General features: G+C 41.8%; 1 protein-coding gene across 4 annotated transcripts; it reads right to left on the minus strand.

Annotated features, from left to right (window-relative positions):
• Positions 1-1,193: 1,193 nt before the first annotated feature.
• Positions 1,194-13,192, minus strand: uap1 (UDP-N-acetylglucosamine pyrophosphorylase 1). 4 transcript variants are annotated; one of them, XM_004068195.3, is made up of 11 exons: positions 13,058-13,192; positions 12,027-12,325; positions 10,778-10,982; positions 10,333-10,508; positions 10,080-10,252; positions 5,962-6,155; positions 5,740-5,880; positions 3,708-3,896; positions 3,423-3,464; positions 1,928-1,994; positions 1,194-1,839 (listed from the first exon to the last, which is right to left on the minus strand). In XM_004068195.3, exons 2-11 carry the CDS (start codon positions 12,307-12,309, stop codon positions 1,747-1,749), a joined length of 1,563 nt encoding a protein of 520 aa, XP_004068243.1. In that variant the 5' UTR covers positions 12,310-12,325; positions 13,058-13,192; the 3' UTR covers positions 1,194-1,746. The 4 variants fall into 4 exon arrangements, with proteins under 4 accessions (XP_004068243.1, XP_078802396.1, XP_011472677.1 ...); XM_078946270.1 differs by having other exon boundaries at positions 12,549-13,098; XM_011474375.4 differs by lacking the exon at positions 3,423-3,464.
• Between the last annotated feature and the right edge of the window lie 742 nt (positions 13,193-13,934).

Here is a 13,934-nt window from a genome sequence, read left to right on the forward strand (position 1 = left end):
AGCATGACAAATCCCATTATTATCAATGAAAACGGTCAAATTGTAAATGGCATATACTTTTATAGTGCTTCACTACCTTCTTCGAAGACCCACACACTGTCACTCACTGATGGCAGCTTCACAACTCAACACTGGTGCCAACCCATAACCACCAGGGGCTTTGTGGGGTTTAGTGCCTTGCCCAAGGACACTTCAACACCTGTGCGAGCAAATCCTTCTGATGAAGACAAAAAGGTGACTTCAAAGACAGCAGAAGTGACAATTTGGCATGAAAGTAGCTAAACAAAAAATAGAAGTCATAAAAAAACCAAAAAACCTGCACAAGCTCTGCTCTCCTACTCGATCCTTATAGTGCAGGTGAGTAGGTGGTTATCAAACCGTTTACCCACCACCAATTGAACCAATTAACCCTTGTGCTATATTAGGCACTTTAACATTGGGAGTTGGGTCATCTAGACAGTGCCTTGAACTTTTTTCTTCAATTATTTATTCAATTATCATTCTTTTATATATTGCTCTCTGTTGCTGTACTGCTGCCGCAATAAGGAAATTTCCCCATCGTGGGACTAATAAAGGAATATCTTATCTTATTTGTAACACCTCACTGGTGTCCATGGATTACATGAAATCTTTCCACCTTTATCCACCTTTGTCATGGTAGGGAGAACACGGCAATGCAAGGGTGGGGTCATCTAAGATAGCACAAGGGTTACAAGGGTGAAATATTCAAAGCCATGAAGTAAAGACGATAAAAGGCAAATAAACTACTTTTTGGCTCCAATGAATTGTTTTTTTTAATATTTACCATTTATTTACAATTTAGAGTCTCTAATTAACCTGTTAAGGCATGTTTTTGGACTTTGGGACACGAGGAGAACATGGAAACTCCATATGGAAAGGTTCCAGCCGAGATTTGAACCACATTCTCACGGTGATGTAAGCGTGCCGCCCCACCTGTTAGTGTTGACTTTTTCCCCCATAAAACTTAAGTGTGGAATACAATAAGAGAGGAGCTGGTTTGACGGTGAGAGGAAGTGATTAACATAGGAGTATCAAAATAACAAAGGAGCATCTTAACAATTAGTTTCACCGACAGATGAGATGCTGCTCATAAATTTCTTTTTAATTTACAGATAATGAAACTGCCCTGAAATATACTTTGAATATAAACACAACAAAGAAAAGGCAAAGAATTTCCAAAAAGAAATCTCTTTTAATAAAGATGACAGAACCCATAGCATTACTTTCGGTCACTTCAATGATTTCCAGCATGGAAGAAGCAGATTTTATAAATACCCCCCACAGAACCATTTGTGTCTTCAGATTAATAGTACAAAAGATCACTCGGATTGATTCAGCTCAGTCAATCATTATATTAAAAAAAAAAAAACAGGCAAAACAGGTGGATGCTGTGTCCCCACCCTTTGAGCATCCACATTCACATATAAAAAAAAGTCTCAAAAGTAAAATAAATAAGACTTGCAGATTGCTTCATGGTGTCAGTATGAAAGGATTCCTAACTTCATGCTGCGTTCAAGTGCTCTTCAAAACATCAACAAACAAACCAAAGAAAAGTTGGTGTTAAAGGGTAAAACGACACACTTCATCTTGCCCGTCGTTCATTCGTGTTGGATGGGACAGCTTCTTCCACAAACACTTGTTATTGCACAGCATGGCATCACAGTTTCTCCCAAAAATAAAAGGAATGGTGCTCTCAAATGCTCCCGTTCTTTTCCATCTCTCTGCTTAGACTCCATTCTTCACCAGCTCATGGACTCCGTTCTCGTCGAGCATGAGGGCCGGGTGAAACTCTCGCCCTCTTACCAAATCCTCGAGGCCCTGGAAAACGACAGACGGGCGTGTGTTGGCATCAGCAGCTGAGAGGAAGAGCATCTGGAGTTTGTGTGTTTGACGGGTGAGGCCTCACCTCTCCTCCATAGGACACCAGCGGAGAAATCTCACATTTAATTGGCAGGTCTGTTCCATCTTTCAGACTGAAAAAAAAAGGGGGATGAAGGAGTCATTTTCTCAGGAAGAAAGAAGGGGAAGGGGCTGGGAGAAAACAGCTGCAAACCCTCAACACAGCTGTTCTTCAACCCCGGCTTGTGATTAGAGGTCAAACCCAAAAATCAGCGCTTCCTGGAAAAGAGTGATTAGTCCTCTTACCCCTAATGGACGTAATCTAGAGGGAAACTGCTGAATTACAGATAATCTTTTTGGTTTCTTTGATGAAACTCGACGTTATCATTACACAGCAGTTTGCTTCTAGTTTTACAAAAATCAAAGGTCAGACGTCCGTTTCTCTGAAAAGTGATTTAAAGAAGAAAATAAAATCATCTCAATAGAGTTTTGAGGCCTTCATAACATTTATGGCATCCATGAATGTTATAAAGTCAAAAACATGCTCATGTTCAATTTAAAAGCATTTGGATTTTATTTTTAGGTTAAACTGACATCTAATAAGGAGCAAAACAAGTCGCTAATTGGAATATAAATCAGCAGATCTACTATTTTTTTTTGAGAGAGAGAGTTTTATTGCTCCCCGTTATCCAGCATGCAGTATGTGTACAGGTCCAGGTTATTGACTGTATATGAGAACTGGAGCGAGTGCTATGAGCAAGTTGGTGGGATAACACCCGTAGAAAATGCTTTACTACCGGCTCCTACCAAATGAAATCATTTCAGTCTGCATTTTTTCCCCAATACAGACGTCGCCATGTTGGAGCCAGATGACATCAGCAAACATTGATTGGTGTAAGTCGAGGTGAGTCAACAATTCTATGGTAACCACTGTCGCTAAACAAGGGTGAGCTTGTTGAAAGGCCACACCTTCCACTTAAAATCAGGCTTGGGAAAATCTGTCAATCAAACGCTTCCAACGTTTGACGTGAGACCACGTACTTTTACTGAAGTATCTGATTGGTCAGTTTATAACTTGAGTAACTTGCAATAAAGAAAAAAATATCATTAAAAAATTGTAGTAGCAATAACACGTTAAATAATGCAAGAATGGTTATTCTGACTAATAGAATGACTGAGTGAGCGCTGTTTATTTCTTTATGGAAGTCTGTGAGATTTTGGCTTCTTGGAACCAGTGGGTACTTCCTGTTTGGAATGCGAGGGGGAGGGGTCACTCAGTCCAGTTCTCACATACAATCAATGATCCAGGTCCAGGGTCTACAGAGGTGTATTAGTGTAAACCATCTGTCAGCGGATCACTATGACATGAAGTCACATGACCAGGATAAATGATCATTTGCCGAAGTGAAAGGAGGCAGAAGTGCAGTGCACTTGCAGACGCCTCCTTCAAGAGCCAAATGAAGAAACGGCGAGTCAAAGGCAGAGTTGAACATCTGAAAGTAGAGGGTAAGAAAACCAAAACCCCTTCACCATGCGCTCAGTTCAGCAGGTGGGATAATTACTTTCCGTTTCCATCATCTGTGACACTGCCCGCTGCTCCAGCGCTGGAAACATGTGTGGGACACAGGAGCAACACCCAGCATGAGGGGGGGGGGAGGTCAGACAGTAGTGAGGCTAAAAGAATATGACGTCCACAACACACAAACACACACAACAAAGCCAGCGTATACATCTCTACAGGGAGTGAAATGGTTTGGAAGGAGGTGGGGGTGACTACGAGGAATCGCGTTTTTGTGTTTGTGCGCATATTGTGCATCTTGTGGAGAGTCACGTCACACTGCGGTCACCTGGGTATGGCAGGTACTCGTCTGCCGTTCTCGTCGATGAAGTGGCCCCCAGCGTTGAGCACCCAGCGGTGGTGGAGGGACATGAGGGCGTGTCTGGCTGTGGTGGGCGTGTCTTTTCCCTCCTGAGTGTCGGCATTCTTCAGCGGGGAGAACTCGTCCTCCCGGAGCACTTCGTACACGACAAAGGTCCTGAGACAAAGCACAGTCACAAAACTTTGGAGAAGTCGCTTCTACGGTTTTTCTTACTTAAATTGGAGGTTTGGGGTCCAGGAGGAAAATCAAACATGTGTCAATGCATGTCGGGCTGTAGGACAATTTGGAATTAGCAACAATTATTCACCGTAACCGATTGATTTATACCTTTATGCTCCAACCAGACCAATCGGTCTGAGGCAAGTTGATAATCAAATCGACATATACCAATATAAAATACTTGAAAATTTTAAATAAATTGATAATATGGATCTTGGAAAATACCATTTGAATTGAGGCACGGTGGGTTTATTTTACTAAACGGTAAAATACACAGTGCATCACAGCGGACAACACACACGTGATGACAGCAAAAACGGATCAGACCATCATTCCAGTCCAATGTGTGGAAACACTTTGAATTTAACAAAGTCATGAGACCATCCAGTGTGCTAGAATGTTCTAATAATGCTCCATTTGGATTATTTAGATGTGGAAAAACAACAGTAGGCTGAACTTTATAAAACTAAAAAGTGAATGGAATTGACACTCATTTTGTTTACTTGTTTGTTTGTACACATATTTAATTTATACTTGATTATCTTGAAAGAAAAACAAGGAATCTGGAAAACTTCACCTGGACTGTTCAGTATCAGGAATTTATCTCTGAATCACACTGGTTGAAGGTTTGGTTAACAATGTTCTGGATCCATTTTAGGTCAGTGAATCAGATCGAATCCTTCAAAATGAAACAATCTCCACCATGAATCGTATCACCAACCATAAATTATGATATCAATTGAATAATTGTTATGGACTTTGACTGCTGTTCCACCCCTGTGGTGATATGTGATGTTATGACTTATAATACATTTTTAAATGGCAAATCAAAAAACAAACAATACATCATTTCCAATGACCTACTTTTCTGGTAGAACTGGTCAAAACTAATATGGACAGCAATCAAAAACCATATGGGTAGTGTGCGTCTGGGTTTTTTTTTTAATCTAATGGTTTCTCTGTCTCTGCATGTGTGTAAACATTTATGGTAACCATTCATCACGGTTTATCACAATGGCAATACATCTTTGATTAATTGTGCAGGCCTAGCTTTATGTGGTGAGAACTTTAAAAGTGTCAGCTGCAAAGTCCAGAGGTTTTTGGTTTGTGAAGGTAACAAACCTCTTTTAAAGAATGACAACCTTCACCAAAGCAGGACCTAGACTGGTTACAATGGTTCAATGCTGCATATAACACAGAATCAACAGTGTGAGGGACAGGCAGCAAACTAGTTCTTCAAGGTCTAGACTGAAAAGCACTGACAAGAAACAAACCCCAATAGAACTTTTTGAGTCAACACTCCTGGATTCTGCTACAACCGACACACCTCCAGTCCATTCCCTGAGAATATTTAAATTATTTCTCATCCTTTCTGTGAAAGGTGGTTTACAAGCCTCAAAAGAAGCGGCCAGCAGCGTTATTTCCATCCGACTTCACAGCAATTCTTCCATTAAATGTGAAGTTCTATTAGGAGAGCTGATGTCATGTAACATTTGAGGAGGCGGAATGAGAGAACAGCTCGTAAAGCTCCATCCTCTTATGGAAAAGCTGGCAAGCGCAGACTCTAGAGGAAAGTCAGGGTTGAGGCTGGAGGACGGAACCAGAACTGAGTGGAAAAAGAGGTTGGTTGTTGCCTGGAAGAACAAATCAAGATCTTTGGGCCAGAAAACCTGCCATAGGACGGCGTGCAAACGTTGATCATTGCCTCTTTAGACGGTTTGGTTTTAAGGGTGAGCAAACAAACACTGAACAATGTGAAAAAAACAGCCCCATGACTTACTTTGCAAATTGGAAGATGTCAAAGACGAACTTTTCCATCTTAATCCCATTGGGTTTGTCGGGCTTGATTAATTGACCCTGGGCATCCACATACGGGATCTTCTTCTGGGCCACGTGGTGCTGCAGCTGTGGCTCATGTTTCCTAAAACCCAAACAGAAGTCTGCGCTGTTTTGACCTGAAGCCAAGCAGCAAAGATCCGTAGCGTGTCCACAGCTGTCTTACTGTACGACATCTCTGAGGAACGGGAAGCTGAAGAAGTGATTGGCCACATTTCCTGCATTGAACATCAGACGTCCGTCCGCACCGCGCTTCTCCGCAGTCGCCAAGGTGATCTCACTGTACTCCACCACCTGATAAAGCCCGTCCACCTTACAGACCACGCCCACAGCCTCTGTGGGGTTCGTTTTCTCCACCACCTGGAAACAGTGCAGCACATCCATTACAATAAAATAAAATCGGCTCGTTTTTAATGTGAATTGCGCTCTCTGGAACACACTACAGCTAAATCAACTAATCCTTTGAGTTGAATCCTAAATTGGTGTAAATATATGGTAAGGTAGCTGCATCTTTGTAAGAAAAGGACATTTCAGGCAAGAAGAAGTAGCTGGTAAAATGTTGTTATAACCGAAAAAGATGGAGTGCACCTCAGCAGAGATTAGAGGAAGTGTAACCACAAAGTTTCAAAGATGTAACACAAGTCGGATCCTTCTGTGTGTGAATCATTTGAATACGTGTCATGTTAGCGCATTCCAAACTGTAAAGCAAGCAAGACTGCATTTTGAAAAGCCCAAAGGAATCCAAAGTGGGTCGTCCTGAATACAGAATCGGAACGTCCAAATTCCAACGAGCTGTGGTTCCTAACATGACTGCATCCTTTGTAAACAGAGAGAGGTGACACTCTTTATGTTGCTGTAATAAACCAAAATATAAAACAGAAAAATGTCTTCTGAAAGGCTTTTTATAGCAATTTGTTTTTTATTTTGCCCGAGTTTCAACAAACTGAGTAGTGCAGCAGCTTTACCGGGGATTCCTTGTTCATTTTGAAGTTTTCCTGCCAGAGTGGTTTGATTTACATTTTAATGAAAAGCACAAGCAGAAACAGAAACCTGGTTCAGGATACAAATGTGTAAACTGATCTCTTAATGTGCTTTCTGACCACCTGAATAAAGCCACAAAGTGCTCCAAAAGCAGAAGACCCAAGTACCTGAGACTAGAGTGACAGAAGAACTCCAACACTCAGTGTTTCCCCTTTTTGCAGCAGGTCTATAATAAATGGGGGTAAACGGCCCCCTCCCCATCTGGCTAATGACAGAGTGAAGTCCTGATGAGGATGTTGGTTCTCCGGTTGGAGCAGGGATGGGGGGGTTGGTGAAGCCACATGAACTGCACTAGCGGCTGTTTGCAGTTTACAGCAGGAGGGTGGGACTGTGCTGAGATCCAAGCCTACCGTCTCTGCTCCACCACACGTCTCCTCATGTGAAGAGGGGGAACGGTCTGACGGCAGGAGCGATATTTCATTCCATTCTGGGTGAGCTAGAGAAAAGCCCCCAGGGAAAAGTATTCCTTCATGAGGTCTGCGGGAGCCAGAAAGACACTTCAGACATGAGAGAGGTTTGATTTTCAAGAGCAGAAGCAAAACAGAGTAAAGAAAACGATTTTTAAATCCCGTTGACCAAATTTTTCATATCTGCCAATTTAAAACAACCAACATAGACGAATAAATCAATTTAAGGACCATTATAAATTTTCTTGAGATAGAAAATACAAAGCTTTATAGAATTCTTATATTTTGACCAAGAACCAGAACCATGTGTCAGAGCTTTACAATACTATTTGACGTCTTCACACTAATATTTTGGACTAGATTCTCCTTTAACTACCTCGGTGATCAAACCCCAATATCAGGGCAAACATTTCAATAATCCAGTTTGCCTCTGTGGGGCATTCACAGCCACAGAAATGTAAATGTAGGAAAACAATTCTGAGCTCAAAAGTACCTAGAAAGCTGAAATGACTTTAAAACCTCTAAGGAAACCTCAGGCTTGCATCGCCACCTGGTGGTGATCTGTGGAATATGTGGATAGTGTTGGACAACAAACCATCTGCATCTTTGTGAACATCAGACACACCAAGGAAAGACGTGAAACATCATCTGTTATACTGGAGAAACCAGGCGGAGTATTCTGCCCTTTCTTCAGGCTTATAAATACAAAAAAATATATTATTTACACTTAACATTATTGTAGACACACTCAGGCTCATTATGTTTTTTTAACCCTTGTGCTATCTTAGATGACCCCACCCTTACATCGATGTGTTCTCCCTATCATGACAAAGGTGGATAAAGGTGGAAGATTTCATGTAATCCATGGACACCAGTGAAGATCACAAATCATTGAAGAAAAAAGGTTCACTGTCTAGTGGGTCTAGATGACCCAATGTTAAAGTGCCTAGGATTGCACAAGGGTTAAGTATTGTTTTTGTCTTTGTATCCCCTTAAAATAACTTAAAAACTGACCAGACTTTGTCACTCTGAACAGCTTCAAGTGAGCAGTCTAAACATATTTATAGAGTGAGAGTCATTTAGGGGGTTATGTTACCTAAGCTGGTTCTTTTGAAAGACTGAAACCCGAGGAAAGAGCTGTTGGTGAAGATCCATTCTGCAATTAGTCATCCAGAGAGCCCTGGTTTAACTATAAAGTCCTCAAAGCATTTCATTAAAGGGCCTATGTCACACAAAATCAACTTTTTTGAGCTTTTAAGTGTATTATAAATGTTCATTCCTCACAAAAAAACAACCCCAAGGCGGTATTTTGATCCATTCATGTACCTCTCAGTATTCCTCCAAAACCCTGCTTTCTGACCAACAGCCCCTCCCAATCCACAAAAACGAGTGGATTCTCATATTTTGACGTGACAAAGTGGGGAACAGCCCCCTCCAGGAAGAGTCTGCGGTGCCAGCTCCGCCCCCAGCCTACCACACACACCCACTTTCTCCGCAGACCCAGCGGTGATCGTCAAAACACTTTCCTTTTAGATGCACTATGCACATCCATCTTTGCAAAAGTTCGGATGTTGTTTGTTTTTGTGGGAGAAACGCAGACATGCAGATGAGGCCGACGATGAGGAAGGATGACGTCATGAAATGGGCGGCACCAACAACGAGCGAAAGGCGGAGCCTCAGAGATAGCGTCATCTTACTTCAGGATAAGAAAATAAACTGCGGAATAAAACTCATACTTTATAAAAAAAAACGTGTTCTGTAATGTTCGAAAGGTAATAGATGATCATATATATGGATATAGGTTGTTCTGAAAGGCTCAAGAATAACATAATATAGGCCTTTCAAGCAGCACTCACACCTAAAAATCATCAGAAAATGTGTCACTTTGGACAAATATTAAAGACCCATTCCAATGAAAATCCTGTTTTAACATGTTCTTGTAGCGTTTTTCTCATATGTATAAAAAAAATAACCTCAGAATTTCATTTCTGATTGTTTGTTTTTTCAAATTGTTGAGAATCAGGAGCAGGCAAAAAACTTTTTTGACAAAAATTGTTTTTTTTTAATGTAGAAAATACTCTGGGAGGGCCACACGCTACCTGCTCTGCAAGGAGGAGGGGAAGAGGGGCGGGGTTGCTCTGCACCAATGCTCCCTCCCATAACTTGGAGGGAAATGTCACTGAACGACTGCTGCTCTGTGAGACTATGAAAAAAACGACAGTTTTTTTTTAATTTTGTCTAAAAACGGCATAATCATGACTACAAGACCACTGGGAACGCTTTTACAATAGATCAAAGGATGATGGGAGTTGGTTCTTTAAGCCATGACATGAACTCTTTCTTCTACAAACTTATTCCATCTTTATTAGTCGTGCAGTTTGCCAACTGAGGATTTTAGGACCCTAACGCAATAAAAGCTCAAATTGGAGTAAACCCTCATTCAAAGTGAAAAAAAGGATTAATAACAAAAATTAACATTTTAAAAGTAATACTGTTTGAGTTTAGGGAGTTATGGAAAAGTGTATCAAAAAGGAAGACAATACTTATTCTTCACACAGCGAGTTCCTCTCAGTTCTCTGCCGCAGAACACAAAGTATAAACTCATAAACCCTCTGATTCCGGCAGACCCGGTCATGTCACGATATCTCCTGTTAAAATGGACTTTGACTTTGCATATCTGCACACTGGCAACCGTAGAACAAGCCTGTTGAAAAAGTTATGTTCTCCTTAATGAACAGAGAGAGAAAAAAGAGGAACTCCGGTCTCTGATGATCCGGTTTGACTCAAACGTGAAATTCGTTGGTTAAATAAAGAGGGAAAGCAGAACGCAGCTGACCTTGGCTCCGCAGTCAGCTCCCTTCTGCACACAGAAACCCACAAAGGCGGGGTCGGCCACTTTGACCAGGATGTTGTCAACACAGTACACGTGGATGAACTGGATCCCTCTCTGCTGCATGTCGTTCAGAATGCCCTGGTTCCCAAGAGCTCTGTACAGACCGCCGTTTCCATCTGAGGCACAGATGTTTAAAAGATGAAATAATCCATCCACAGGCGAGCTTTTGTGTATCCTAAAAGATATATAAACAAACCTGGAGCCATGGAGAGCTTCCCTTTGCTCTCCAGGATGATCTTGCCTTTGTAATCCATTGCGGGTAGCATGCCCTGCTGGAAGAATATGACGTCGGTCTTCTCCAGCCCAAAGTAGTTATGGCGCGAGAAGAAATCTTTGGTCATTTCCATTGTCCTGCCACTGGTCATGATGTACCTGCAGACAAAAAACAAGACAAACAATTCAAACCCAAGCTGCCATTCTTGACTTTGCAGCAGACTTAGACACAACAGAACCTGAACTCTCCAACATTTTTCTTTTATCGCCAGCGTTGGGTCTTTTTAGACTAAACTGTCCTTGAGTCTGCTTCCTCCCTTCGTGTCCTTTGATGCTCTCATTAGAGCATGTATCATGTCAGACCTAACTGTCAGAAAGACCAGGGATCGACGAGAACAAGATGCTTCAGTTGAAATCCAGAGTCTCACCAGGGAATACAGCACTTGATGTTGTGCCTCTGCTCGGCCAGCTGCTGCAGCTTCAAGATGCGCTCGGCCTGGATCTGAAAGAGGGTTTTGTGGGATGGCAGCCCGACGTCATACATGCCTTTGGGGTAAGAAACCCCCAGCCTGGTTCCCTGCCCACCAGCCAGGAGCAAAGCGGCCACTTTATTCTGGGCAATACACTGAAGACCTGGAGAGCAACAGAGCATGACTGAGAACAAAAAACACTTTGTCGTATTGAAAAAAGCAAAAAATGTAGAGAAAGATAGACGGGAAACCTGTAGTTTCTGGGTGTCTTTAGTAAGCAAACCATAACTACATAATAAACTTTACAAAAACAACGTAGATAACATTTATCAAAACCGTTTATAGAGCTGATACTTTATGAGCAGATCTAATGGACTTTGGAGATGTTGCTCCAAGAGAAACTCTTGGCAAGACTTGAAATGACTTTATTGTAGCTCAATAATTAGCAATACTTTCAGTTATAAACGTCTGGCTGGGAGCCTTTTTATTTCCCTGGTTGTCAAAATAAAAGTTTATATCCAGTTACTGGGCGAGGCCTGAATACGTCAGATCCCAGACGTGGTCACCACGGCACGGGATGACTTCACGTCGCAGCTCCGACTGCGTCAGCCCCAAACCAGCAACAGATGTCCTCCCCAGAAAACAACAAAGCAGCACACCCACTCAAGACCCAGGAGTCTGTGCAAGGGAGTTGCGCAAAAGCACAATGACTAACAAAAGTGCGCAAGTGGAATCAACATGATTAATCAAAAGAAAGAAAAGAAAAAAAGGGGAGTTTATAGGTTTTTTCGCACTTGTGAAAGTGATACTGCTTAGCCTGAAGTCCAAAGCTGCCTCTGTGTGGGCCTTCAGGAGCATTTATTTAAACAAAAACAAAGAAATGTGAGAAGAAGCATTGACCTGTTGAACATTTGGGCGAACATGTGATGCTCTAATCCTCTGAAGAATCTCAGTGTGACACCAGATGAAGAACTCCTCTGCCTGAACTTGAAGTCGAAACATTTTTAAACCTAAAGTTTAAGTTTTTGTTTGTTCAGCTCAGCGGGTGTTTGACTGAATAATGTTTCCCGCTACTCTGTGAGACTGATCACAATAAAAACAATCAAAAACATTACGTTTCCTTAACCTTAGCACACTCCAAGCTTTGAAAAGTCCAAAGTTAAGTCTCTGGCAGTAAATGAGCATAAACTCTTCAGATAAAGCTCACCTAGAGCCTCCCAGTCTTTGAGGTGGTCCCTGTCCCTGGTCACACTCCCCAGCACCTCCCTGGGCACCGGCTCCATGCGGGCATCCATCTTCTCGTGCCGGCTGCTGCTGGACGTCTCCGTGGCGTTTCGGAAGAACTGAGTGATCTCCTGAAAGTCCATGTCCTGCAGGTCCTGGGTCAGCTCGGCTCGCTCTCCGGCGCTCAGCTCGTTGCAGAACTGAAGGAGGTGCGACTGGCCGGCGTCGGTCAGCCTCTGCATGAGCTCCTTCATGTTTGAATCCATGATAAACAGTGCCAACCTACAAGAAGAGAACAAGTTCATGGATTTAAATAAGAGAAAAAAGAAAAAACGTTGTTGTTAAAAAGTAAAGTATTTTTTAACTTGGCATAGAAGACAAATTTTTTCAGTTTTTCCAGACAAAAACACAAACAAAATCAAAACAAAAGCATTTTTGTCCACTAGGCCGTCCCTAGCAAAACAAGCCCAACAGGTGAGAGCACAGAACCAGAAAATCAATCCACCTTAAGAGGATTTCCCTCTTTGTTTGAACCCACACCCACGATGAGCAGCTAGTTGCACCAGGAAATCATCATAGACACCTCCAGCTAGAGTCCAGGGGAAGGGATGCTGCGAGCTGGACGTCAACTAAAGCCTCACATCTGCCGGTCACAGTCACGGTCTCAGCGGGGAGTCAAGTTATTGATGGAACTTTGAAAGTTGACGTTTGCTGGAGAACTGCGGCAGCGGGACATGAATGACAGGAGAGGACAGCCAGGATGCCTCGACTCGTCTGCTGTTCAGAAAACGACTCCACAACTGCTTTATGTTCGGGATAAAACCCAAAACTTAAATAATATTAATAACCCTCATGTTTGCTGCTGCCCTCTCTCTCAGAAGAACCGACAAGTCAAGAAGAAGTGTGAGGACGCGGTGAGCCGCGCACAGACAGAGGCTCTCTGTGGGAGGAAACTCGTCGAGAAATGAAATATAAATTAAAATAGTTAACTATAAAGAAACATTAAACTCTCACCTTTCCGCAGTCCTGTTTCCCTGTATGAAATGACCATCAGTGTCAGTGGCTCCGAGCTCCCAGCAGTTGGTCAAAGCTCCGCCCACCGATCTACACCTCCTGCTACGTCACGTGGAACGTGGCAAAAGCGGCGGCGCGTAGGATGGTGCTTTCAGGGTCCCCTCGTATATTTATCGATTCCCTTTGGACACTCCGATTGTCTGCTTTTCTACTCTGCCACTTAAAATCAACAAACAATTAAGATTTCTTTTTCAAAACTCAAAAAGGAAAACAAGTGAATTTTTTAACATTGCTGAGAAAAAATAAAGACTGACCTCCGACAAAAACTTACATACAAAAATAACATGCTTATAAAAAAATAATGCGCTTGTTTTTTTAACTTTCAACTCTGTATAACGTATAATAATAATCTATTAAAGTAAAATATTAAAAATATAGAAGTGTTGCTGAAACAAGAATATGCATATCCCTTTGACATGTGTTATTATTTTTGTAGTTAAAACTTTCTCATAAAATCCAAAGTACTGGAAAATGATGTTAAAGCACTCTGCATAAATCGGGATAGGTTTTGTTGCTTTATATACTTTGATTTTCAGTCGGTTAACAAGACTTTTTAATATTTTTTGAGTTTTCAAGCAGAACGTTTTGTTTGTTTGAACCATGGATTATTGATCTGGTCTGAAAATGTAGAATTATTTGGAAAAATTAATAAAACCCCTAAAGCTTTCTTAACTTGACAATCTAATCAGTGCAAACATTCTGGAGTTGATTTTTATCTGTTTTCATATCTTCCCTTTTTTTCCCAGGATCTTGGAGACGGCTCCAAATGGAAAATAAATAGATTACACTTCACTTTATTATGTCATTAAGTATTTTT

Source organism: Oryzias latipes, chromosome 4, assembly GCF_053564925.1.
Source record: "Oryzias latipes strain Hd-rR chromosome 4, Olatipes_Hd-rR_3.1".
NCBI lineage: Eukaryota > Metazoa > Chordata > Actinopteri > Beloniformes > Adrianichthyidae > Oryzias > Oryzias latipes.

Coding starts and splice junctions, on each gene's coding strand:
- uap1 (XM_004068195.3), bottom strand. CDS start 12,309: ATGGATTCAAACATGAAGGAGCTCATGCAGAGGCTGACCGACGCCGGC. Junction 5,881..5,961: donor TTCCTCAGAGATGTCGTACA/GTAAGACAGCTG, acceptor TTTGGGTTTTAG/GAAACATGAGCCACAGCTGC. Junction 3,465..3,707: donor CGAGTACCTGCCATACCCAG/GTGACCGCAGTG, acceptor ACATGTTTCCAG/CGCTGGAGCAGCGGGCAGTG.